The following is a 26,797-nucleotide window of genomic DNA, read 5'->3' as shown; positions in this document are numbered from 1 at the left end:
GTGCCTAGGGTTCTTTTTCTCTAGGTGCAGGACTCTGCACTTGCCCTTGTTGAACTTCATGAGATTCCTCTCTGCCCAGCTCTCCAGCCTGTCCAGGTCTCTCTGAATGGCAGCACAGCCCTCAGGTGTATCAGCCACTCCTCCCAGCTTGGTATCATCAGCAGACTTGCTGAGGAGGCACTCTGTTCCTTCAACCAGGTCATTGATGAGTAAGTTGAACAGGACTGGACCCAGTGCTGACTCCTGGGGGACACTGCCAGCTTCAGGCCTCCAACTAGACTCTGCACTGCTGAGCACAACCCTCTGAGCTCTGCCTTTCAGCCAGTTCTCAATCCACCTCACTGTCCACTCGTCTAGCCCATACGTCCTGAGCTTATCTAGGAGGATGTCATGGGAGATGATGTCAAAAGCCTTGCTGAAGTCAAGGTACACAATGTCCACTGCTCTCCCCTCATCTGTCCAGCCAGTCATGCCATCACAGAAGGCTATCAGATTGGTTAAGCAGGATTTCCACTTGGTAAATCCATGCTGGCTACTCCTAATCACCTTCTCCTCCATGTGCTTAGAGATGACACCCCGGATGAGCTGCTCCATCACCTTCCCAGAGACAGAGGTGAGGCTGACTGACCCATAGTTTCCTGGGTCCTCCTTTTTGCCCCTTTTTTCAAAACTGGGGAGACATTGGCTTTCTTCCAGTCCTCAGGCACCTCTCCAGTTCTCCATGACCTTTCAAAGATGTTGAAGAGTGGCCTGACAATAGCATCCACCAGCTCCCCCAGCACTCCTGGGTGCATCCCATTGGGGCCAGTGGATTTGTGGGTGTCATGTTGCCTAAATGATCTCTAAACTGATCTTCCTTGACCAAGGGGAAGTCTTCCTTTCTCCAGGCTTTCTCTCTTGTCTCCAGGATCTAGGATTCCTGAGGGCCAGCGTTAGCAGCAGACTGAAACATAGGTGGCATTCAGTAACTCTGCCTTCTCTGTATCCTTTGCCACCAGGGCACACACCCCATTTAGCAGCGGGTCCACATTTTCCCTAGTCTTCCTCTTGCCACTGACTTATTGGAAGAAGCCCTTCTTGCTGTCCTTGACATCCCTTGCCAGATTTAATTCCAAATGGGCCTTAGCCTTCCTTGTCACATCCCTGAATACTCTGACAGCATTCATATATTTCTCTCAAGTGGCCTGTTCCTTTTTCCACATTCTGTATGCTTGCTTCTTCTGTTTGAGTTTTACCAGGCGCTTCTTCTCATCCAGTGCAGGTCTCCTGCTCTTTTGCTGGAGTTCTTACTCATAGGGATGTAGCATTCTTGAGATTGGAAGAAGTGATGTTTGAATACTTGCCAGCTCTCTTGGACCCCCCTTCCTTCTAGGGCCCTAACACATGGGATTCCTCTGTATAGGTCGCTGAAGAGGCCAAAATTTGCTCTCTTGGAGTCCAGGGTTGTGATCCTACTTACTGCCCTTCTTGCAGGATCCTGAACTCCACCATCTCATGGTCAATGCAGCCAAGGCTGCCCCCAACCTTCCCATTTCTAACCAGTCCTTCTTTGTTGGTTAGTACAAGATCCAGCAGCACGCTTCTCCTCATTGGCTCTACACCATCTGTGTCAAAAAGTTACCATTACTCAGCAAGAACCACCTGGACTGTTTGTGCCTAGCTGTGTTGTCTTTCCAGCAGGTATCAGGGTGGTTTAAGTTCCCCATGAAAACCAGGGCCTGTGATCATGAGGCTACCTCCAACTGTCTGTAGAAGGCCTCATCAACTTTCTCTTCCTGATCAGGTGGCCTGTAGTAAACACCCATAATAGTGTCACCCATGTTAGCCTGTCCTTTAATCCTTACCCATAAGCTCTTGACTCACTCTTCATCGGCCCCTAGGCAGAGCTCAATACATTCCAGTTGCTCTCTCACATAAAGAGCAGCTCCACCACCTCGCCTTCCTGGCCTGTCTTTCCTAAAAACCATACAGCCATCCATGACAGCATTCCAATCACATGAGCTATCCCACCATGTCTCTGTAACTCCAATGAGATCATGACCTTGTGACCGCACACAGATCTCTAATACTTTCTGCTTATTCCCCATGCTGCGTGCATTGGTGTACAGGCATTTCAGAGAGGTAATCGAGCATGCAGGTTTCCCAGGAGGGGCGCAAAAGGATCTTCCATAGTCTTCTCCCATATGCACTTCCCTGGCTGCATGTATGCACTGGTAGCATCCTGACTTGATCCACAGTTTGCTGACTACCTTGTCTCTGTATCTCTCCCCTTCCCCCATGTTTACTAGTGTAAAGCCCTCCTTACCAGGCTGGCCAGCCTGTTGGCAGACACACACGTGCCCTGCTTAGTGAGATGGACCCCATCTCTCCCCGTCAGTTGTCGATCTTCAAAGAGGGTCCCCTGGTCAGAGAAACCAAAACCCTGTTGCCAACATGAGGCGTGTGGCCAGCTGTTCACTTGGAAAATCCGTATACCCCTCCTTCCATCCTTCCTCCTCACTGGCAAGGTTGAGGGGTAAATCACCTGGGCTCCCAGATCCTTGACCATCATCCCCAGAGCTCTGAAATCCTGTTTAATGGTTTCCAGTTTCTCCTTGATATCATTAGTGCCCGCAAGGAAGAGCGGCAGAAGGTAATAGTCCAACATGTGGACAAGCCTTAGCAGTCTTTCCATGACATCTCATATTCAATCTCCTGGCAGGCAACAACCCTTTCTAGACGAGAGGTCTAGTTGGCAGATAGATGCCTCTGTCCCCTGCAGCAGGGAGTCACCCACAATAATCACTCGCTGCTTCTTCCAAGTGTTCCCACATGGGACAGGGTCTGTCAGCATAGTTGCTTCCCTTGAAGCCATGCCCAACTTCTCCTTAGCCTGGAGGGCACTGAACCTGTTCCTCAATTGCAAGTCTTCAGGAGGAGTAAGGGCCTTTCTCCTCCTATGAGGAGTGACCAGTTTCCAGCCTTCTACAGTGTTATGATGTACAATTTCACACAGCACAGAGCCTTCCAGCAGCTCCACTGCTGTGGGCATTTGGGACTCTTGGAGCTGTATGGGCTCCGAGAATACACTGTCTACCTCTTGCTCATCTTCTTGGGTGTTATGCAGCCAATGGACTTCCTCCTGTAACTCCTTTACCTGATAACACAACTTGTCAACAAGTTGACAACAACTCCTCCTGCAGAGGAGTTGACTGTCAGCCCCCAAAACAACTAAAAATGCTAAAAAACAATAAAATATATGGAGATGTGAATTAAATTTCTTATTGTCAAAATAAATAAAAGCAAAAGATAGGCTTAGCTTACTAAGTACAGCTTTCATCTTTATTTGGCAATGCAATGAGAAAAGAAGCACAGTTTTTGAGCAGGCAGCCCTCAACAAGTTCCAGGGCAGATTCATCTCTGGTATTGATTGAGGAAGGCTATACTGTCCTGTATAGCTCCTTGTATGTTAGCATTAGATGAAGTAGAGCATGCAGCAAATGGACATAGGAATTCTTTGCTTCTTGATGAATTTGAAGTTTTAATCTGCTTTTAAAAACAATTGAAGTTCAGGGACAATGAAATAACGGAGCTTTTTTGGATCCACGTAGGCTTTAACACTCTACAAAAAATATCCATAATATATGGATAGCCTAAATCAACCTCCATTTGGCCAACAATAGGACAACCTCTCAATTTTGGGAATACACTACTGGGATATAGGAAACTTTTTGTTACTTAATTTTAGTGCAAAGATTGGGCTTTTTCTGTGAATTCTCTAAGTCATTCGGTTCACTTTTGCCTCATCTTCCTGATGTTTTCATGTTCAAGTTTTGGTACTAAGCACCATTCTAGACTTTTTGCATAGTATGGTCAGACTTTTGGCCTTTTGAGACAATTATGGATCTTTTTTTTTTAATGACCACTTAAGAGATATGTGCTTAGCTCAAGGCCTGGTTAAGACATATTATTAAACTCCTGTTCAAACAAGCTTGGAGAGGCAAATCCACATATTTTATCCTGTAGATAAAAAGACAGTCAGTCTGAAAATACTTAGAAATAAAGCTGTGATGGGGAAAGGCACTTTTCATAGTACAGATATGAATTCACAAGTCATTTGGGGGGCATTTTTATACAGTATCTCAGACTAGATCCATGTCGCCAAAATACAGAAAAATGAAGGCAAGCACACACTCAGAATTTCAATGTTTTTTAGGCATATAAGTAGAGTATGATTATTTTATTATGATACTCATTCATCTTGTGAACTTTACAGAGAATGAATATTGGTTTGAGAGCTTTCTTGGTGATTGCTGATAGCTTGCAGCAAAAAGATGGTGAACCTCCAATGCCAGTGACTGGAGCTGTCCTTCCCTCTGGAAACACTCTCAGAGTGAAGAAAACATATCTGAGCAAAACTCTTACAGAGGAGGAAGCTAAAATGATAGGTCAGTAAGAGAATCATTTATTACTAAGATAAGAATGAACGTGAAAAATTCTTAGGTACCAGATCAGAATAGTTTAATATCACTAAGTATTTAATTAATTCCTTTATCGTAAAAATTTACTTTAATGAAAAACATTTACATTGCCAAATATTTTTTTCCTATTTTTGTCTTACTGGAAATTACTTTCAGGAAAAATACTCAGATACAAAAATAGTGGCAACCCCACGTTCAGTAAGTTAGTATACAGAGTTAAGCATTTGCTTTTTTTTAGTGCTGAATATCTGTGTTTGTTCGTAAATACTCATCTTTTTTAGCAACTTAGAAACAGCGCCTGTGCTCAGAACGTGTACTGGTTTGAAAAATACCAAAGATTCCTTTTCTTTCTCTATTGCATCTCTCATACCAGTGAAAAATTCAAAATGGCAAAAACCGTTAAATCTAATACTAAGCTTAAATGAAAAGCCTAAGTTTAAGCACATTACCTCAGGCTTCCTGTATGGTCAATATATAGAGAGAATCCTGTGCTAAGGGAAAAGAGCTTCTGTATCATGCACTCAATCAAGGTGCCAATTTTCACTGGCTATAAAAGAAATAGACACAATTTGATTACCCGAAAGTTATGTGAATGAAACAAGATCTACATATTATATACCTGTGACAGAGACCTATGTTGTACTGTTGCTAGATCATTGTAGTAATATCAAGAAGATACAGACATGTAAGACTCAATCCAACAGAAATATACAACAGATACAGTATTTAATACTGTCATTAATTCAGTTCATTTCAGTTAGTTCTTATGGTAGTAAGAACTGCATTTGATAATAGTTGTTTGCACTATTGAATTCTTACATGTTATTATTAATTTCTTTTGAGATCAGTTTGAAGTTTAAGCTTACATTGTCTTTATCAAATAGAAAAAGAAATGACTGGAGAAAAGCTGATTAAAAATATGTTTTTCAGTGTTAGTATCTAAAATTTCACTTAGAATTCTTTGAAAATTTTATCCTTTAGGTAAGGAAAAGGGGTTAATTAATTCTAATTTTATTTTTAAAATACTGGATTTCCGGCTGGCAATGTAAAGCTATATGAGTCTAATACTGTATTTCATATAAAATGTGCAGCATTTTAGAACTTTTCTCCAAGAAAAAAAGATGTATATGTTGATTGAGTTGTTCTTGGAACACAACAGATTTAGTTTTAGGAGGGTGGTTTATTTCTTCTCTGAATCAGAGTATCATTACTAGGGAAATAGGTTATACCACGCATAAAGCATATCTTTTTTAATTCATGCATCACAACCTGATTAAACAACTTTCTTCTTTGAAACATATGTGTCTATAAATGTCCAAAATTATACAAAAATGCATATTATTGCAGGTATGTCATTATATTATTCTCAAGTAAGAAAAGCTGTGGACAACATACTCAGACATCTTGACAAGGAAGTGGGGCGGTGCATGATGCTAACCAACGTACAGATGCTTAACAAAGAACCTGAGGACATGATCACGTGAGTGCTAAAGAACAGTAAATCTCATGTGTTATTAAGACATAATTTTAAAACTTTTTCTTTATTTCTGTTTATCTCAAGTCATCAGAGAAACAGCAAATTACAGGAACACTTAGCTAATGTCTATGTTGAAGACCTCTCAAACTTTGTGTGACAAGTTGGCTGTACTTGTCTGCATGTTGCAATGTTAGGGATTGCCCCAACTCCCTGGATGTAGCCAAGATTGTATGTGAATCTTAGGAACGTGTAGATGGCAGAAGAAGTCAAAAGCCTAGAGTGGAAAGCCTATTATGAGCTTATGTTGAGTACGCTGCTTCAGGGCACCTTTGCATTACTGAACTTCAAAACAAATGGAACAAAATCTGTAAATCCCAGTTAAATAATCTTTCAAAAAGTTCTTTAATATTCATGCCTGTAATCAAAATCAAATATTCATTAAAAACCCAAACCATTTGTAATAACAGGCTCACATTTCAAAAGTGCCCCACCAGAACATAATACAACCAGAATGCTTTTCCAGCAGTGTTCAGCAGCAGTGTTCTCCTGTTCCCATCCAAAATGATTAATGAAGCAGTTTCAATGAAGAGAAACCTCCGGTGAGGTGGATTTCTGGCAGTCCCGAAAGGCACAGAGACATCATTCATGGAGACAAGCAGAACTCCCAGTGTAGAGACCCCAACTGCTAGGAGACCTACCATGGCCTTCTTGTAAGAGGGGTAGACAGTGTAGTTATTTTTCAGGAGAAGCAGCCATATAGTGATCTCTATATTTAATGCCTTTTGTCTCTCTCACTTGTTGCTTTGACTATCTAGAGGATATTGTAAATTCTTCATGTCTTCATTTGTCTATGTAATTTATATTAAATGCCAATATTACTGATTAGAAATATTTCATATTTTTTCCTATAAAACTATCCAGAATACCACCATTACTCACAGCCATTTTTCATGAGCTTTTTGGGTATTCAGATTTTCTAGAAAAGAAAGGAAGAATTTTGAAATTCACATTTTATTTCCAAAGATAACTACATAGTGAGACCTTGAGCATTTAGACAAGAAGGGTACTTGATCTTAGCTGTAAATATCTTTTCCATGATTTCTCATCATCAGCCTAAGTGCTATTTATTTTTAGAGGCAGTGAAAAAGTAGAGTTGTGAAATTTAAGTTTCAGGAAGTCTTATGCTTTGGTAATGTCTCTCAGAGACATATAGATTGTAAGGTTAGAAGATCTAGGCCTATAAAGTTACTGTATTTTTGTCTTGCATGTTATATCCAGATGAACTGTAACATGTACACTTGAAAGAGAAAACACATTCAAATTCAAATAAACATTTTTGTTTATTCTTCCAAGAAAAAAAAAATGAGATGCTTAATTCTTAATCCAAAGTCTTAATCCAAAATCATGGCAACTCATGAATAACATCATTAGCTGTTACCTATCAACTTTTTAAATAACTGTTCTAAAACTGCATTGTATATGATAATTAGAAAAACTTTTATGGTTTTTATGTAATTGTTCATTTTGTTCATTTTATTTACAGAACTTTGTGCTTCCCTGAAGTTACATATTTTATTTTGAGTTCTTACTGATTTCAGCACGTAGATACAACACTACATTTACTTATAACTTTTTATGACTTTAATAATATTTTATATCATTAATGTTATCCTATAAATATTTTAATGATACTTTTACTAACAAATAAAATGTAGATCAGGAAGAAGTAGCTAGGCAATGAATAGTCATAAACTTAAAGTATATAGATTCAGGAATTTTCTTTGGCAGTTTTAGATGTACTTCTGTGTTTAATCTTATAAACATTTATGGTTGATGTAATAAACCATACATTCCTCTGAAGAGTCTTACTGAAATCCTGACTAATGAGTGTTCTTTGCATCATCCAGTGGGCTGTGAATTTCAATACTCATTGAAATTAGATTCCAATATGTAGTTAGAGTATTTCCTAACATACAGTCTATTCTTGAAAGTACTTCAGTGATTTTTGCTGACAGTATCCATCTGAAATCTCATACTACCAGTATGGAAACTTAAGCTTCCAGCTGAGGGCAGCTGCCAGCGCCTGCATCCAGACATGCTGGCTGAGGTATCGTCTGAGGCAGCCAGAGATCACAGCATCACCCTGCAAGACACCCCTTAGTAGACACTTCACATGCCAGGGCTGGGAGCTCCAATAAGATGGAAAATTGAGACTCAGATTTGGATCTACCCCCTGCTAGTCTTCTGAGCAACCACTAAGGCACAAAACACCCACAGATTTTATATTTATAAATAATTACTCATTTGCCTTCATAACAGTTTACTTTCAGACTATTATTTTTACTTGCCTTCATATTAAGTGCACAAACTGTTTATCCTTCCCAGGAACTGGTAATAAGGAATTTAGTGCTAACACAGTTTCTAATATGGGGTTTGTATATTTTGCTTAGAAACTCTGCAAAGATCACTTTCCATCAGAACTACAAAGTTGACTTTCAGCAAGAAAGGTTCAACTGTTTTCCTGCAGATAATAAATTGATAGCACTTTGCTTTTACAACTATAAAAATGTATTTTGCAGTAGTTATTAATGCAACTAATACTTGCATTAGTGATGATAGGTCAAAGGGATTCATTTAGAACCAAATTCTCAGATGAGATTTCATGTTTTGCTCTTTATCAGGTCAATTGCTCACTCATTCTTTCAGAAATCTTGTATTTTAGGATACAGTATAAATGTACAATTGGTTAGAGATAACTCACTATGAAAATAGTTTCTCCTTATTGTACAAGTTAAGTCAATAGATTAAAAACATGTAATCATATTATATTTTTAATACAATACATATCCAAGCTGATAAGTATATAAGGATGAGAGCCACAAAATTGCTGTTTATCTTTGAATTAAGTAAGCCTAGTGTCAGTTTATGCCTTTTCTGTTATTTCAGTGTATAGATTGGAATTGTGAGAGACTCTGTAATGTGTTTTAGACTTGTGAGATACTACATTCAGGCTTTCTGTGTGACTGAACACAAAAGCAAGCCATCCAAATGCAGTTTCCTTTGTTCGGTGGAGAGGCACAGTAGTGCAGTAAGCAGGGCATTGGATTGGGGTGCGGGAAAGTTAGGTTCGTTCTCTGTTTTGTCACTGAATTTCGGTTTGATTTTAAGTGCTTCCTTTGTGTCTGCCCTTTTCCCCTTCCTTACCTACTTAGGTTATAAACATACTAAGGCAGGAACAGTCTTTTATTGCATGTTGAAAGTAGAGTCTCTGAGACTTTGGTCTTTTGATTCCTCTAAAGCATTTTACAGGCTAATAATAATAATAATACTGTGGGAAAGACTGTACAGTTTGAAATGCTGTTACATTTTGCTTATGTCCTTTATACTCATTAGCCAAGTAATTGGTTATTTAGATCTAAAAGGATCAAATTTAGATCAAATTAATAATGGTATTTTGGGGCCTGTCTAAAGGACTTCTTTAATCTACATTCTTAAAAAAAATTTGGAAACAAGTCAGGAAACAATGGCATCTGTCATGAAGATAATCACCAGCTGAAACTTCGGCTGGTTTTTTGCGGAGTTAAAGACTCCAAGCCTAAACCTTGGTTGTGCCTGCTTCTGTTCTCATCCACTTCCCCAGGCTGCCGGGGAGCCGTTGAGCCCTTCGCCAGACAAGAGCAGCCTTGGGGCTACTGAAACAGGTTCTAGCTGATGATGGTTGCCAAAGAAGTGCTATCTCAGCCAAGGATCAACAGATGCTCTGTGGCCATACCTGCCTCTAAACCATGTTTCTTTCTCAATATAATAATGGATTGGTGTGGAGTTCCTGCTTGTCCATGCCCTGTTGAAGAGGCAGCTGTCTGGCTCTTCAGGCTGCTATTTGGGCATCTCGTAAATCTGCTGCTTGCTAATGCAAATGATGAACTATAGCTACGTTGTGATGGGGAACCCTCGAGCCTTTTCCTCATTGCCTCATTCGAAGCTTGCTGATCTTGATCCTTCTCCATTTTAAATCTGTCCTGCTATATCTTCCAGTTCCTCTCAGAGACAAACAAAGGAGAGAGTAGTAATGGACTTTTTTTTGAATATTATATAGGTTTTATACATAAAACTTGACAAAAATCAAAATTGTTTATTTTAAAGTTGTTTCCTTCTTACCGCATCATTAATATTCAGCTTTTTTGTCCTGAAATTCTTACCAGCCATCTGTTTTTTTGTAAAAATTCATTGTAAAATTCTAATATACTGTCCAACCCTTTTCTGCAAAACTGTTGGTGGATCCTTTAACTTCATTACTTGTTAAGCTTAGTGAAAATTTAGTGATCCATAAATTCTGTTTTAAATTTCCAGTGGTGAAAGAAAACCAAAAATTGATCTGTTCAGAACATGTGTTGCGGCTATTCCTCGATTACTTCCTGATGGAATGTCAAAACTTGAGTTGATCGACTTGCTGGCAAGGTAAGCAGGTTAAACATTGCATACAAGCTCAAGGGGAGCAGAATAAAAAAACTGAACCATGCTATGTGTAACTGTTTCTCAGACAAAACCATATGTGTATACAAAGTAATCCACTATTAATGTATTAGACATTCTTCTGTTTCATTTGAGAAAAAATACAATTTCTTCGTAATATTCAATTTATTACTACCACAGCACATTAATTAACAAAAGAAAGCAAATACCTTTTTAATGTAAGAGAAAAACATAGACACATGTTCAGTTTTGATTTATGATCCCACACATCTGTTTGGTAAAACAAAAAGCTCTAGATGTGGTATGTTTCCAAATACATTTTTACTGATAATAATTATTTTTAAAATTATAATAATAAAAATATTTTTGATTATAAGACAGAAAGTAAAGAAAATGATAGATTTGAATCTCTTATCCTTCCTATTTGGGACCCATTTAATTTATCTAGATTTACATCACTTTAATGAGGTAGTTGGTCTACAGCACATGACAACTAAAACAGGGTTAGGTTTTAGGATGTCAGATTAGTGCCTTGACTGCAAATTATCATGATGACATATAATAGTCAGTACAGAAAACTCTGTTATGTCTCAGTTCTAATATCCAAGTACCATAGGTCAAGGATGCCAGCTCTGTGATGGTAAATCAAGCCATGAGGCCCATACAATGTGTTGTTGTCAGGTAGCTGTGACAAAGTGGTCTTTGCCACTCCATTCTTGCTGTCAAAATGCCCGTGATAAATAGTGGATATGGGGGTCAGAGGGTTATGTTCAAAAGCAGTGTGTTCTGCTCTGTGCACAACCAACCTCCAGTTGTGTGCTAGAACAGTGAAACAATTAATTCTGCTAGTGGTAAAGAGTACAGGCAGGCAAACAAGTCAAATTTGTAGGCAAGGGTAAGTAGGCTGTACAACATGCAGATTGCAGGCTTGGTTTCCTTGTGTTCATATCCACTCCTGCAAATCAGCTGTGGGATGTTTTACATTTACATTATCATATTATACAAATAACACATTAGATACTTAGTTCAACGAGTAAAGGCACATCTTCCTTCAATCCAAGATTTTAACCAGTATTCTGTCCTCAGCAATGGCCCTAGCTTAGCTGGTAGAAGACACATGTCCGCTCTGGTTATATCCCTTTGGTCACAGAAGATTTCCCCAATCAGACCTTGAAAATAACTTCATTAATCTTAAGTATAAAGTATAAATGTGAATTTCTCCATAAATTAGTGCTTCCCTCCTTAAAACTCTCAAACTGTCAAACTACTGTTTTATTCTTTCTCTAACATTGCTCTTTATGCAGAAAAGGCTAATAGTGGTTCTTCAGCCAGAAGGAGTTTCTGAGCACTTCTTGAGTAATTACTGTGCTGGGACTATGCAAGCAGTAGGGCTGTGATAGCTTAGGGCTGCTGGGTAATCTGAATCCTTGATTGCCAGAAGAAGTGTGTCATCAAGGGGGGCTGAGGACAACATCACTAGATCAACTTTGGATGCAATTGTATGCCCAGCCATTCCCCAACAGGGCAACCTTTGGGGAAACTATCTACTCCTGGAGCCCTCTTTCTTTGCAAACTGTCACCTTCACCATATGAAGATTTAGGCATATCATTTTTAGAGTCAGACAGGGGTAGAATTTGGTAAGATTAATTACCAATAACTTTGGAAAAATTCTGTTCTAACCTTGGTTGAATTAGCTTTCTTAATTCAACAGCAGGTAGGGGGATTAGCAGGTGCATTTTAGTCATTTTGGAATTATTTTCCCATGAATGTATATATGCACATTTATACTTTGATAAAAAAAGATATTTTCAAGTAAAAATAGAAATTAAAAATATACTACTTCCTTTACTTTCTTTCCTCAAGATCTTTGACTTCCAATTTTTATAGTGAAAGCAGGTTTAGACCACTTAGATTGGGTCTTTGGGCCAGAAGGAATCTCTTTCTTAGTAAGAAGCTGCTCAGTAGTCAATCATGTCAGACAACCATTATTTCCTTCTGTAGCTGAATAGCAGGTTTTGAGAACAGGGCAGAAGCAGCAAATATCACATGCTGAAGTATCTTTGAGCTATTGATGCTATTTTACATTAGATTTTCAAGCATAAGCAAGGGAAACACAATTTAGGTAAAAATAAGTGGATGCATAATAGATTGGAAAACTTATTTCAGAAAATAATTGTTAAGCAGTTCACTGTCAAGTTGCAGGAATTGCAGCTAAAGAGACTAAACAGAGCGCAACATAAAGAGCAATAAGCAATTTAGAAAATATAACCCAGCAGGAAAAACTGAAAGGATTATGTCTGTTTAATGTAGGTCAGGGTGGACTGAAAACAGTCTCCAAATACATAGTTTCATAGAAGAAGGGAATAAACTGTTTAAGGAAGTAATACCTGGCCTAATCTTAATGAAAGTCTCCAAACTACTCCAGCAACAGAGCTGCTTCTACTTATCCTGTCCTATTCTTCCACTATCCTATCTTATTTGGGTCCCTCATAAATGAAACTACGTATTTCATTTATGCTGTATCCCAGGAGATAAAACTTCGGTGTTCTAGACACGTTGCATAAATCTTATTACAGTATTGTGTCTTTTCTGGATCAGAGTGATTATACAGCTTGTGGCTAAAACCAGTACGAGGGTAAGAATTTTCAAAGTGGATTTCAAGCTCTCACTCGTAACTCTCTGTTTGAAAGGAATCCGAGAGGCTGTTCTGGAAGGGGTCTCTGCAGGCTGTGCTGTTTGGACAGAAAGCTGTTAAATATTTTCTTCTCACTAAAGATAAAATAACATCTTTCAGTTAATGGTTCTTTTGCTCACAGTTTGGTTTGAATTTTTCATCCTCACAACAGATGTGTCTTCTGGCAGTTTCCAAAGGGAATTTGTAACTCAGCATCTAGACTTTCTTCCAAGACAGCTGTATTCAAATTATAAGCAGTAGAGCAGATGTCAAGTATATACTGTGCCTTTTGCCCTTGTACTGCCCACTGAATACATTCATTAAAAATTCCCAAGCTAGGTTTTAAATTTAACAGACTCAAGTGCAAGAAAAGGAACATTTACTAAGTAAATGTACCTTATTCAAGCTGCCTCTTGTGTCTAACTGAATTAGAACTGTCAGAGACTGAGTACAGATTACTGCCAAAATATCGCATGATTGCAGGCTTTCATATCATTTGTCCATTTGTAAGGGGTACTTTGCCAAGGTAAACTTACTAATAGTTATTATTTTGATTAAGTCTTCTTGAATATGAAAAGAAGTTCTTGGCCTTGAATTTATGTCTAGCAGATTCCACTATTAGAGTAATACATAGATGCATTTTCAGGCCCAGTTTCACTTTCATCTCATTTGATAATGTCCAGTGCCATTGCACAGCAACTTGGGCTTACAATCTGTAAGTGTTTTGTATCTTCTTTTCCATTATTACTTTGTGTCATGGTGGAAGTCATTTCATGGATGACTGAACCATGCTGCAAGGGATTTTGCTTGCTTTTCTGTTTCTAGCTTTCTAAAGAGGAGATAAAAATGGTCATTCCCTAGCGCAACAAAATAACATATTTCCCAATTTATGTGGAAAGTCATGTGCTTATTAAAGTGTTGCAGTTAGTCATAGTCACTAGAGGGGATGTTTCATGGCAGTCACTTTCCTTTGACTTGACTATGAAATTTCCTTTACCTCTGAACCAGCAGCTGTAATGGGCCAATTTTGTTCTGAGCTGCATCTCATCAAACTCTTCTAACTGAATAGAACTAGGTCCACTGCCTTTTGCTGGGTTTTCCTCCTAGATTTCTATCCATTTCTTTACAATATATCCTCATTTTCCACTCCATTATATGTAAAGAAAATACTTCAAAGATGAGTGCTAACACACTACACAAAATTAGGCTCTTGATTAATGAAAGCAAAATGCATCATAGGCAATGAGCTAAAATCTGATTTTGATTTTGCTTTATTCTGCCAAGCTACCAAAAAAGAAATGGTTTCTTAATTTTTGTATCAAATGAAAGTATATAACATTTTTGTGATGGAAAAGAACATCAGCAGGACACAAATACAGAAGGAAATAAAATTTAAAAATGTCTTCTATATTGACTGTATTCTACTGTATTTCAGAATGATTTGGGGACTGTCAGATGTTTTTTTTTAAAGTATGGAATATCCTGAGGCTGTTGTTTCTACTTCCCTATCTTAAGTTGATTAAAACATAAAGCATTTTTCAATTAAGATGCCTTTTTTAACTTTTTGGGAATATTTGCTCTCAATAATTATGATTCACTTCTTGGCTAAAGGTTCATTTTGTCTGTTAGGCAGTTAGTCTGTTAGTCTGTGATTCTTTTGAAAGGAAGTAAATAAATACATAAATGATGACATTATATATTATCCTATAAGACTCTTGTCATTATAACTAAGCAGAAATCATTCACGATTTTGTGAGCAGATAAAAAGCAGTCTTTGGTCTGTGAGACAGCAAAGCTGCCAAATTGCATTCTTTACAGATACCATCTTTTTGGAGTGGAGCAAACACTTCTTTTGGATCCATAAATGGGTTCAGGCACTGTTGTTTCAAGAATTATGGTAAAAACAGGTTAAAGTTGTTAAATGTGGTCAGTAATAATAAAGTTGTGCTAGTATCATTGAAGTTTACATTGTCATTGGGGATTTTCTGTCAGAGTTAATTTACGGAGAAACATGTGTTCCTAATGACAAGAAACATTCCTTAGATTTTTATTACCTGACATTTACTTTTATGACAGGCTGTCTATACATATGGATGATGAACTTCGACACATTGCACAGAATTCTCTTCAGGGTCTACTTGTTGATTTTGTTGACTGGCGGGAGGATGTACTCTTTGGTTTTACTAATTTTCTGCTACGAGAAGTGAATGATATGCATCATACCCTTCTTGATACTTCACTGAAGTTGCTGCTGCAGTTGCTTACACAGTGGAAGCTTGTAATACACACTCCAGGAAAAGCTTCTGAGCAGGCGAAAACCAGATCTTCAGAGGTAGGAAATCTCAGAGGAGATTTATGTCCCAATATTTATACTAATTGAAGGCTGAAATCATGTTCCCTGGTTTGCTGTATCTAAAGTGTTTTGTATTTACTCACCTGAGAAGAATTCACTACATAAGATTTTTTAATGTAATTAGTTCAGCTGTCTTTTGAGGACAGCTATTTCCTTGTGTAATACAGCAGATGTTGCTGTTGTTGAGCAACATAAGAGAATGCATGTCAAACCAAAATAAGCATGTCAACAAAAGCGTATAAACTGAAATATGTGCACGTAGATGTGACAAAAGGACATAAGGACATTTTCTCAGGACTGAAAGTGATTGATAATGCTAGTGGGAATGTAAGGGAGAGTGAAGTGGATCTTCCTCTCCCTTAGCCATTTCATTTGACTACTTCAGAGACATCAAAGAACCTGGTTGTTTCTATCAGCCTGCTGTCTCCATGTGCTACAAACATTCCTGGGAACTGAACAGCTTTGCTGCTGCTAGAATTTCTCCCATCTGCTGTATCCCACAGTTACTTTTATAAGGAGAGACAATTTTCAGGCTCACTGCCTCTTAACCCAATTGACCTTTGGAGCCAGAAACCCAGCTTTCCTTTCGGCAACCATGATGTCTGCTTTGTGTCAAGGAGGATCGTTAATGAAGAAAAAAAAAGACAATCCTACATAATTTTCAGTAAATATTCCTAGTGGGCTTCTATCTGGTGAGAGATTTTAGAGGCCACTTGCCCAGACAAAGGGCTACCTGCTGCAGGAGTGAAGGAGGGCCTAAGGACCCTGTTATCTGGAATAGGAAGAAGGATGAAGCCTTCACAGGCTGATTAAGCCAATGTTTACTAGCAGATGTAACAAAGCAGGCAGTTGAATTTTAAATTAAAACAAAAGATTTGTCTAAAATAACCAACCCTCATATACTTGTTTTGTGGAACAGGGTAACTTAACCAATAGATCTCAGTGGTTTGAGGGAGTGTTGTCAGTGTCCTACTTCAGTATTTTTTATTTTATTTTCTCCATTTTTATTTGGTGCATGTCCAACTTGAATAGACCTGGTTTCTAAACACCGTCATTCTGTTTTTTCCCCTTGTATTGTTTTATAGTTGATACCAAATGGATCCAGCCACAGGATACAGTCAGAAAGAAGTCCCTATTCTAACGTACTACATGCAGTTGAAGGATTTGCACTGGTGCTGCTATGTAGTTTCCAAGTTGCTACACGTAAACTAGCTGTTTTAATCCTCAGAGAGATCCGTGCTTTGTTCCTGGCCCTTGGCCAGGCAGAGGTATGATTTTCTGGTACTTTGAATTAAGATTTTCCAAAGGTAAAGCGCTAAACTGATATTGCAGTTGCTTTTACCGTAATAATTACAGTGCAGCAAGTCACTTATTATGTAAGCACTTTGTCTGAACTTACCATTTTTATTTGCCTGAATATTGCATACCTTTCCATTTACTGGGCAATGTAACACTACTGTTCTATCCAAAAATTCCTCAATTTCAATTGAAACATACACAACTACTTCATTTTTTCTCTTAATGTGATGTGAATGTAAAAGGCACTATATAGTAATTTTTCTCTGGGTGGATCATTTTTGTATTGTCAGCATTATACATTTGTATTGGAAACAAAACTCATTCCTGTAGCATACTACTCTGTAACAAAACACGGCACAAGACGCATTTAACATTATTCACATACATTTTCCTTGTATAGTAAAGAAGTCCAAGTTTTTTTTATGGATATAAAAATATGAAGACTCGGTGTTGTGTGTTGGCAATCCCAGCTCAGTGAGCCATCTAAATGCCGAAGAACACAAATATGTGTGTTCATAGCAAAGGAATGCTTTAATAAACAGTAAACTAGCTTTTTAGTCTTTTGATACCAGACATCTAAAGTCTTATGGGATTTTCTGATATGCACTTTTGTTCAGTAAACAGTGAGCTATAGCTACTAATTAACTTCCATTTCCAACCACAGCCTGGAGGACTTTGTTCTGAGATTAATAGAAAAAAGACAGTATGCATCCATTGTGACCAATCTTTGTTTTTATCTTTTTTAGATTCATTTCATAATTTTGTTGGTGGTTCTATTTCATGTACTAGAAAAACAAGAAAAGAAGCAATTTTTTAAGGAAAGCAGTTGACTTTTGTTCTCTGTGTTATGTAGGATGATGACAGGCCTATGATTGATGTCATGGATCAATTAAGTTCTTCTATTCTTGAAAGTTTTATTCATGTGGCTGTTTCAGATTCAGTAAGTACTACTTTTTACTATTACTGCTAGTCTTTACAAAGCACATGGACATAAGAAATATCATACATTAAATGTAAAAATAAGGCTACAGGAAATCAAAGAAATCCTACGGCTTGAGGGCTCCAGCCATCTACCCAAGATCTCCAAGACTCCGCAACCTCCTAGGCAATCTGTTCCATGAAAAACATCGTACTATGAATATAGAAGATACTACATATTAAAAAATAAATAGCATAATCAAAACTGCCTAAATTCTGGACCTGGATACTGCATCCAAAAGAAACATTGATAAAGTCAGCATTCACTTCTGTGATCAGTCTTGAAGTTGCAGAAGATCATATGCTTTGACTTCCATGCTCATTCAGAGGTGCCCTGGTCTGCAAACCTAAGCTTAAGTTCTAGAGTAATTCATATATGGGACAATTCTCTTTTTCTTCTCTCATGGGCCTAATGGGCATACTCTCTAGGTGTGCGTATGCTATGTCTAACATGCCACCAGTGGGAGCACAGATGCCATAGATTTTTTATGTGAAAAAATATCGTCAGAAGTACTGATACATTGGGCCACTTATCTTAGTGATTGATACATTTGTCCAAAAAGCAGAAACTTTGGATTCTGGGCACTTTTTAGCCTAATGAAGTTTGAAGCAGTAATCTTCCCTTGTCAGATGAGTACCCTAACAGTAACGCTGGGAGCTTTGCTGTGGGAGGAAGCGAACAACCAACAGCTAACGAAGTTGGGCCATTGTGCAGCCCAAAACAGAAATGTTGCATGGCCAGAAACTGAGCAAGCCAGAGACATTCTGACTCTGCAACCCAGGAATTAGGAAATTCAGCTGAAATAACAGAACTGTAACAGAATCTAGTTTTGAGTGTTACAGTTTCTGTAGGGGAAAGTAAGGATTTTGCCCTTTAATTCTATGCATTGATTATATAGCAAAGCACATGTCTTGCCTGTGTACCTGGTTTCTGATCAGTACAGCAGGGACTGATGACGTAGCAATTATTTTTGTGACAGTGGATGCAGGATGCAGACAATTGTTACATCTTATTTGAGTGAAATTAGTTGAATAATAAAGATGCCAAAATATGCATGTTTAAATTTTCATTCCACAAGATTGTTTTCTTAAGAAAATATTTTAGATTACAGTAGAGAAATGATTTCTTGATGTGGTGAGAGCCCTACTTTCTCATGAGGGTAGCAGAGCTTAAAGTGAATTAAAACCTTGTTGTAGTAAACTACTTAAGCACCTACTTCAACCTTTTAATTCCCTAGACTTGTATCCAAATGCCGTGCAGAATTCTGATGACTATTATTTATAACATTGATATTTATTGTATTGTATTTTCATTTATTGTATTGCATTGTCATAGCATGAGCTAAAGTCCGGCTGTTTGTTCAAACACTGAACATAAGCATAGTCTATACATACTATAGACTGCATCCTGATACTGAAGACAGTGCAGGCAGAGAGGAGAACAGAGAGAAGCAGTGAGACTATATTGGTCAGCATGGTAGGTAGTCACTATAGTGCATGGGCATTATAGGGCAAGTTGTTGTCTTACTTGTGCCTATCGTAGTAAACAGGACTATTAAGGAGGTACTTGAGGGAAAATAATGAAACAGCTCTTATCAACATTTGTGAAAAGTTCCTTCTGAGTGACGAGGCAAGATGATGGGAGCCATGACAGTGCTGGTTTGAAAAATGCTGTAGAAGGTGGCAGTGGACCTTGAAAATAAACATGAATGCTAAGCGGTAACATGACAGGGAGTAGATTACTCTCATTGTGATTTTTATTTTATCTTACAGACAGCAATCCCGTTAACACACAATGTGGACTTGCAGTGGCTAGTGGAATGGAATGCGGTCCTAGTAAATAGCCATTACGATGTAAAAAGTCCTTCCCATGTGTGGATATTTGCACAGTCTGTCAAAGACCCATGGGTTCTGTGCCTCTTCAGTTTTCTTCGACAAGAAAATTTACCAAAACATTGTCCTACAGCTCTCAGCTATGCTTGGCCATATGCTTTCACTAGGCTACAGTTGATAATGCCTCTTGTGGATCCAAAGTAAGTGGCAATCTGCAGGTAACTTTCATTTTTATGTGGTTTGTGTGATTTTAGCGTAAGTTGTATTTGTATCATTTTTCAATATTGGTTCATAAGTCCTGCAACACTACTATGTCCTGCAACACTACTACCCAAACACTGAGTTCTGAGTTTGATAACTGCAGCTTGCAACTGACACTCTTGTTTTTCACCTTCAGTGATTTTTTTCCATGTATCATGCCATGTTGATTAACAACATTTGTGGCTATACAATGTTTTAAAACATGCTTTTAAAAGCATGTATGCCTGTGTTTAAAAACATGCATGCCCTTTAAAAATATTTTAAAGTATTGTGTAATTAAGGTCTGAAACTGAATTATGAATTCTAATTAATTTTTCTTTTTAATTCTAGTATTCCTGTTAATGCAAAGAAAACAAGTACAGCAAGCAGTGGAGACAATTATGTTACTTTGTGGAGAAACTATCTTATTCTCTGTTTTGGAGTGGCAAAACCCAGTATTATGAGCCCAGGACACCTGCGTGCTTCAACACCAGAGATCATGGCTACCACTCCTGATGGTACAGTGAACTATGATAATAAGGTGATGCATCCTATTTCAAACAAATTATTCTGAATCTATCTAGAAAAGTTTTAAACTGTATCTGCATGTGAAATCACATCTTGGTTAAAGTGTTTTAGTTAGATGAATGTTTTGCTACATGCAAGCTGCTTAAGGCATACAATTAACTATTAAAACATTCATCTGTATAACACAATGTGTTAGTAAATATTTGGCAAAAGCAGTAGCATTTTCAAAATATTACTTTTTTGTTGTTGTTCTGGATGATGTGTTTTCAAAGTGTAGAAATGCTCTATTTAATTACTTTAGCTTGTCATCCCTTTACTTCACTTGTAGAACGCTCCAATGTATAAAATTACAATGTTATTAAGCAGTAACTAACAGTAAATGGTGCATTTCTGAAAACTGTATGCCTGTAGGACATGAGGAGGTATTATATGAAATACAGAATCAACTAGTAGCAGCCTGAGAGGAGCAGTAGCTCCACAAATGCAATTACTTGAATATCTTAATGAAATTACAAACTCAGGAAATTACAATATGCTGAATGAAAGCACAGAGATTTCTCAGCTCTACTTACTTGCTAGGCTTGATACGATATGATGTATCAGACATCCAGTTAGCCTGATGTATTAATCCCCATAATTGAAAAATCATTTCATCATGTTTTTAAAGTGTATATTGATTCTTAGACAATGCTTTTTGTAAAAATGTGTGTTTACTTAATATTGATAATCCTGACAATCTTCACAATTAAATGTCAATGATTTCTTAATATATTTTAGGCTATTGGAACTCCATCGGTTGGTGTCTTACTAAAGCAGTTAGTACCTTTGATGAGACTTGAAAGCATAGAAATAACAGAATCACTTGTATTAGGATTTGGAAGAACAAATTCCCTTGTTTTCAGGTACTTCCCTGTTTATCACAATCTCAATGATATGCTTCTAATTCAAATGCAAGTAACCTTTTATTGTAATTTAAATATACTCAAATTTTTATTTGCCCTTTAAAAATTATTTTTTCTGTAATAAATAAAATATTGATGCTTGTCAGAGAAGGTTAGATTTTGTTTAAAAGATCTCTTTTCTTAAATTTAGGGAATTAGTAGAAGAACTTCACCCACTAATGAAAGAAGCCCTAGAAAGAAGACCAGAGGTTAGTTGAGGAAATTAAATGTACTTGTTTGTTTAAACTGCAAAATGAATTTAGAAGTAATGATTTTACCTCCTTCAAAAACAAAAATGTTCTTTTGGACTGTAGACGTAACAAGTTTAGCTCTACAAGGAACAATTTTTTTAATAATTGTGTATAAGAACATTACTTTCAATAATTCTATTAAAACTTGCTTTAATTTAAATTTGATTTAAATGTACAATATAGAAATCCTTTCAAAGAAAAAAAGAATCCAGTCAAATGTGGAACCTTTTCATACTGAACTTAGAAGTATTGAAAACCCACTTACACACACAGCTGAGCTACAAGCATGTTTCACAGTAGTGTTCAAATGCACTTTTTTGCCATATAAGCAGGGTCATCTATTTGAGTTTCAACGGACTGTATTTGTTCATTCTAAATGCAGCAGGTCAACAGTGACAAATTCATGAGAGTTTTCACCTTTTTTATCATACTTACCCTCGTTAACAGAAAACAGTGCTAGAAGGGATCCTATCAGATCCTCCAGTCCATCCAAGAGAGTATCAACTAGTCCTGTCTTGCTGGCAGATGTTATCTAAACTTTTTTTAATATCTCTAGTGATAGATTCAGTAGCCTCACTAGGCAGTTGAGTCATGAGATGTCTCTGTGCTGCTAAACAAGAAGGCAATAGGGAGAGCTCAAGTATTGGACCTCAGTTGCCACCTTGCTCAATTTTTACTTCACTCTCTGGCTCTGCTTTGGAGCTGGCTCCAAAGCAAAACTCTGAGTTGATTCTAGAGATAGCTCACTCCCGGAAACAACTTCCAAAAGCACCAACCTGCTGAGCATCATCCTCCAAACTATCCCTGCAGCTTTTGCTCTACTGTGTTTCCCCCACCTCCACGTGTGCAACAGCCTAAGGGCGAGTTACAAAAGCACTACTTTGGCTGTCACACAGTTCTCATATTATATCAGACAGTTTGTGATGAGAAGACATATTGTGATACTGTCTTATGGCCACAGGAGCCATATGTGAGTATTGCTGGGCAACATGAATGTAGCCAGTCTTCTTGGCATGGGACAAGCAATAGAGCAGTGAGAATATGGGGTGGTCTGTGCTGCTTGGTTTGGGACCAGGAACAGACCCTGATCATCTAACAGTGCAGACACAGCCATTGCATCCATGCTATTTTGCTGGTAAATCTATGTGCCAAAAGCAATGTCACTGCATTAACATTTTGCTCTGCCCAGGCTAATTGACCTCGTTGTCAAGTAATTTCAATTGTGTATTCATTGCACTGTCCTCCACAGCAGTTTCAGTAAGGTATCCTCAGGGTGACCTGGTGTGTTGTTATTCCCGTCTACTCAGTAATAGTCTTTGGTGCAAAAGCCATGCAGAGAATGGTGGACAGGAAGAAGTTAAATCCTGGATAGGTGAAAAGAGACTCTCAGCTACGCCCAATATAGAAGCAAAAATTAATGCACTCTGCAGGCAATTCATCGATGCTAATTATGATATGAACAGTTTTTGATAGCTCTGTATCTGGCAAACATCCTCTGCTGTTCTCACCTTGTGGGAACACGTCAGTCCACCTGTGTGTCTTCCACCTCTCTGAAGTCTTCAATTTGAAGATTATTTATTTTTGCACTGGACAGAAGTGGATTAGTATACCTGTTACAGCAGTGGATTAGTATACCTGTCACAGCAACCACTCGCCTTTGCATATCTGCCTGTGCACTCTCAAAGAGCACTTGGACTTGAATTGCCTTTTCTGGAAACATGCATTTTTGGTCAGGGGACCAAAGTAGCTCAGCTGGGAGAGTGTTAGACTGAAGATCTAAAGGTCCCTGGTTCAAGCCTGGGCTTCAGCAAGGGGGGTCCTAGTTGCTGCAATCCTGCATGCTCTAGGTGACCCTGCTTGAGCAGGGAGGTGGGACTAGATGATCTCCAGAGGTCCCTTCCAGCCTTACTGATATCTATGATATCCAGCCCCTCCTCTGGAAAGGAACCTCCAGAGTGCAGATGTTTACAGTGTGCTGTAACTGTAAGAGCAAGTGAAACCAATTGACATTTCAGCAGAGAGATCTGAGAACAAGAGACAATAACATTACTTCCTACGTTGCTTCTGCTAGTAGTCACACTCTGAAGGACTGGCCCATCTTCCTGAAAGAGAACTGCAGGAGTAAACCAATAAGGGCATTACACAAGATCCTTCTGTGGGAACTCAAACAGAACTTGTCTCAGCGTGGTGTTACAGCATCACCTCTCTTTTGCAGGAGATAGCTGTGCTCGTTAAGTACTGTATTACAAAAAGACTGCATAGCAGGCTTGAAACTGCTTTTCCTCTACATGTGCTCCCTGAACTCTTTAACATATAAAGGGAACAAGCCAGGACTCTAAATAGGGCAAATCGTATGGCATAAAGATTTGAATAAAACCTTTGGCTAGGATGCTGCAGACTGCCAATTCTGGGAGAGAAAACTAGGGAGAGTATCACTTTTCTTTTCCCAAGATCTGCTACTGGCCTGTGGCAAAGCCAGAACACTAGGTGAGATAAACCTTTGATCTGACTCAGTATTGCCTTTTTATGTCCTTAAAAGGAAAATTTGAGCTTTCTCTGAGTTTTTCTCATTCTGACAGCAAATTTCTTTGTTGAGTGCAATAGCACCTTTTCGACCTCAATTTTTTTTGCTTAGTGGAGATGCAGGGTAGAAAGCAACAAGCCATTTTAGCCTTTCAACAAAAAAAAAAAAAAAAAAAAAAAAAAAAAAGCCTTGCTGCATCCACATCTTTCAAGGGCAAAACAGAAGACGGGAGGAGAGCTTTCTGGAAGTTACTAAGATAAAATGAACAGTTAACAACAGTGCAGACCTATTCTATAGGAAGAATATGTTGACTGTGTGTGCAGCCATTGCAATCAGTGCATCCAACACTGTTGTACTAGAAAAATGTCTTCAAATGAACTAACTTGAGTATGAATGGTAATGTAGCTGCAGCATTACTGAGTTCAAGAGCAGCTAAACACTAAAACATTTACCTGAGGTCTGACAAGCCATTCTGCACTTCGCAGTGCCTTACAGTGCCCAGACTAGATAATATAAAGCCAACATGAATACTGTGCTACCTGAAGAAAGTACATTTTTGGCACAGAAACTTTGAATATTAATTAATATTCGTCCTCAATTTCAAACTGTCATGTCCACATTTTCACTGAAGACTATCATTGCTGTTACCAGTTTGTTCAGAATAGTTATAAGGGCAAAAATCCAAACATACTTATATCTGTGTTGCAGTTTAAATACAAAATTATTGTTAAATACCCAAATGCAGTCAATTTCCATCATGAAGAAAATGCTTAGATTAGACTTCTTAAAACTGTCTGTTTGGATGAGATTTATGAAGTTATTGGTTTTTAATATATGCACCTATGCATATAAAAATGATTGCTTTTTTTAAATTCCAAGAACAAGAAACGTCGAGAGCGCCGAGATCTGCTGAGACTACAGTTACTGCGAATTTTTGAACTACTTGCTGATGCTGGTGTTATAAGTGACAGGTAGGACTATCACTCATCATAAATACTGGTTTTTAAATGAAATAGTTTTCACTGTTTACAACACCGAGTTTATGTCAGGATGTCTTTTGAAGAACTCTAAAATAGATAGAGATGTTTATGTGTCATCAGAAAGCTGTAGTATAAGTACACTGTTACTCTATTTTAATGTGCAATTTCCTTTTTATGCCAGTACAAATGGAGCCTTAGAAAGAGATACGTTAGCCCTTGGAGCCTTATTCTTAGAGTATGTTGATCTGACTCGAATGCTTCTGGAGGCTGAAAACGATAAAGAAGTTGAAATTCTTAAGGATATGAGAGCACATTTCAGTGCAATGATTGCCAACTTGATTCAGTGTGTTCCAGGTATGGCACTAAATTATCTCAACATACTATGAAATCACAGTTATTATATCTGTAGGAAAGATGATTTATTATTTCTTCTTGTCTGTTTATTAATGTTTATAAATTGCTGTCTGGCAAATGTACAGACAAAATAGTGAAAAAGTCTATCAAGAGACAGATTGAATATCAATAAATCTTGATGAAGCTTCTCATATTCATACATAACAGTGGTCTCTTTAGAAGCTCAGCAAAGAAATTATCTGTGACCTTTTGGGGCTCCAGATTTTTTTGACACAGGGCCTTATTTGCTTCCCTTTGACTTCACTGCTAGACTCATTTATAAATACAGTCAGACTTTGAAAAATATAGGTAGGTACAGAAAATATACAGTATTAAAAACAGGAAAAAACTTGCCCAAGGTTTTGAGCATTCATCCCATTTTTTTCAAAACTCCAGTTGCCTTTTACTGAGCAAAGATCAGTCTGATTTCATGCTTTGTATACTGCAAGATCATTTCAGAAATGTAAAGTAATTCCATTAACAAAAAATACAAAAAAAGCCTGCTTTAAGGGACTCTGTATAAATAGTGGAAGATAAAGTCTGAAGCTTACTCAATGATGTACATTTGCTATCTTCTTATTATTTATGACAGGACAGAACAGCAGTTGTAACAATAAATAAGAAAGAATTCAAAAGAGTACAGTTAGGGCAAAAAAAAAAAAAAAAAAGAAAAAAAATGCTTTAATGTAAATTCCCAGTATGCAAATTGTTATCAAAGTTCTACACTTGCTGTGTTGTACACTTTACACAAGTTTTCTTACTTGCATTTATTCTCACTTTAGATAAGACACATGGCAAAAGAAAGGACTGCATATTTTACGAATTTTAGACAATGAAACAGCTATGCTGTATGTTTTGAGAGGATGCAGTAATAACTGATGCATTTAAATAATTCAGCATGTAATTATAAAGAGATGCATTGTCTGCTAACAAGCCAAATTTAAAATATGCCAGTAATTACCCAACCCATAACATTTAACTCCTAGCAAACAAATGTTTGTTGTGTCAGCGTCTACCACCTTCATGGCATTGCTCGTACTGACCTGCAAGCGGATTGTCTAGTTAGAGTTTATTGGCTTCCAGCATAGTTTCCAGGGGAAAATAATTGACCAGTAACAATTTGTCATTCTCTTTAATAAACGCCCGGTGAACAATACTTATATAGGTTCTTCTGAATGACCAATTAGGTAGTAACTTGTCCATGGCGTCTAGGAGAGGCCTGCAAACTCTGCAGAGGCAATGCCTCCCACTGATCTTCTGGCCCGACAGCCAAAGGGCAGGATGATTGCAGCAGCTGGTCAATTCACTGGCATGACAGCAGGAACTGAGGCAGAAATCGGCCCATTAGTTGAAATTTTTCTTCTACAGAGAAAGCAAAATTTAATTTAGCTC

The 26,797-nt window shown here is 37.8% G+C and overlaps 1 protein-coding gene across 6 annotated transcripts in view; it reads left to right on the top strand.

Moving 5' to 3' along the window:
* The window catches only part of FRY (FRY microtubule binding protein), a 256,359-nt gene that overhangs the window by 152,214 nt on the left and 77,348 nt on the right, over positions 1–26,797 (top strand). For all 6 annotated transcript variants that reach the window (XM_062567139.1, XM_062567142.1, XM_062567138.1 and 3 more), the window contains 12 exons: positions 4,256–4,427; positions 5,808–5,940; positions 10,288–10,395; positions 15,162–15,417; positions 16,524–16,706; positions 17,591–17,677; positions 19,489–19,748; positions 20,140–20,329; positions 21,094–21,218; positions 21,409–21,466; positions 24,912–25,003; positions 25,194–25,366. In XM_062567139.1, the coding sequence (XP_062423123.1) occupies positions 4,256–4,427; positions 5,808–5,940; positions 10,288–10,395; positions 15,162–15,417; positions 16,524–16,706; positions 17,591–17,677; positions 19,489–19,748; positions 20,140–20,329; positions 21,094–21,218; positions 21,409–21,466; positions 24,912–25,003; positions 25,194–25,366 (1,837 nt within the window). The remainder of the gene's footprint in view (positions 1–4,255; positions 4,428–5,807; positions 5,941–10,287; positions 10,396–15,161; positions 15,418–16,523; positions 16,707–17,590; positions 17,678–19,488; positions 19,749–20,139; positions 20,330–21,093; positions 21,219–21,408; positions 21,467–24,911; positions 25,004–25,193; positions 25,367–26,797) is intronic.

This window comes from Rhea pennata, chromosome 1, assembly GCF_028389875.1.
Source record: "Rhea pennata isolate bPtePen1 chromosome 1, bPtePen1.pri, whole genome shotgun sequence".
In the NCBI taxonomy this organism is placed as follows: Eukaryota; Metazoa; Chordata; class Aves; order Rheiformes; family Rheidae; genus Rhea; species Rhea pennata.
This window is presented reverse-complemented; position numbering and strand designations above follow the sequence as displayed.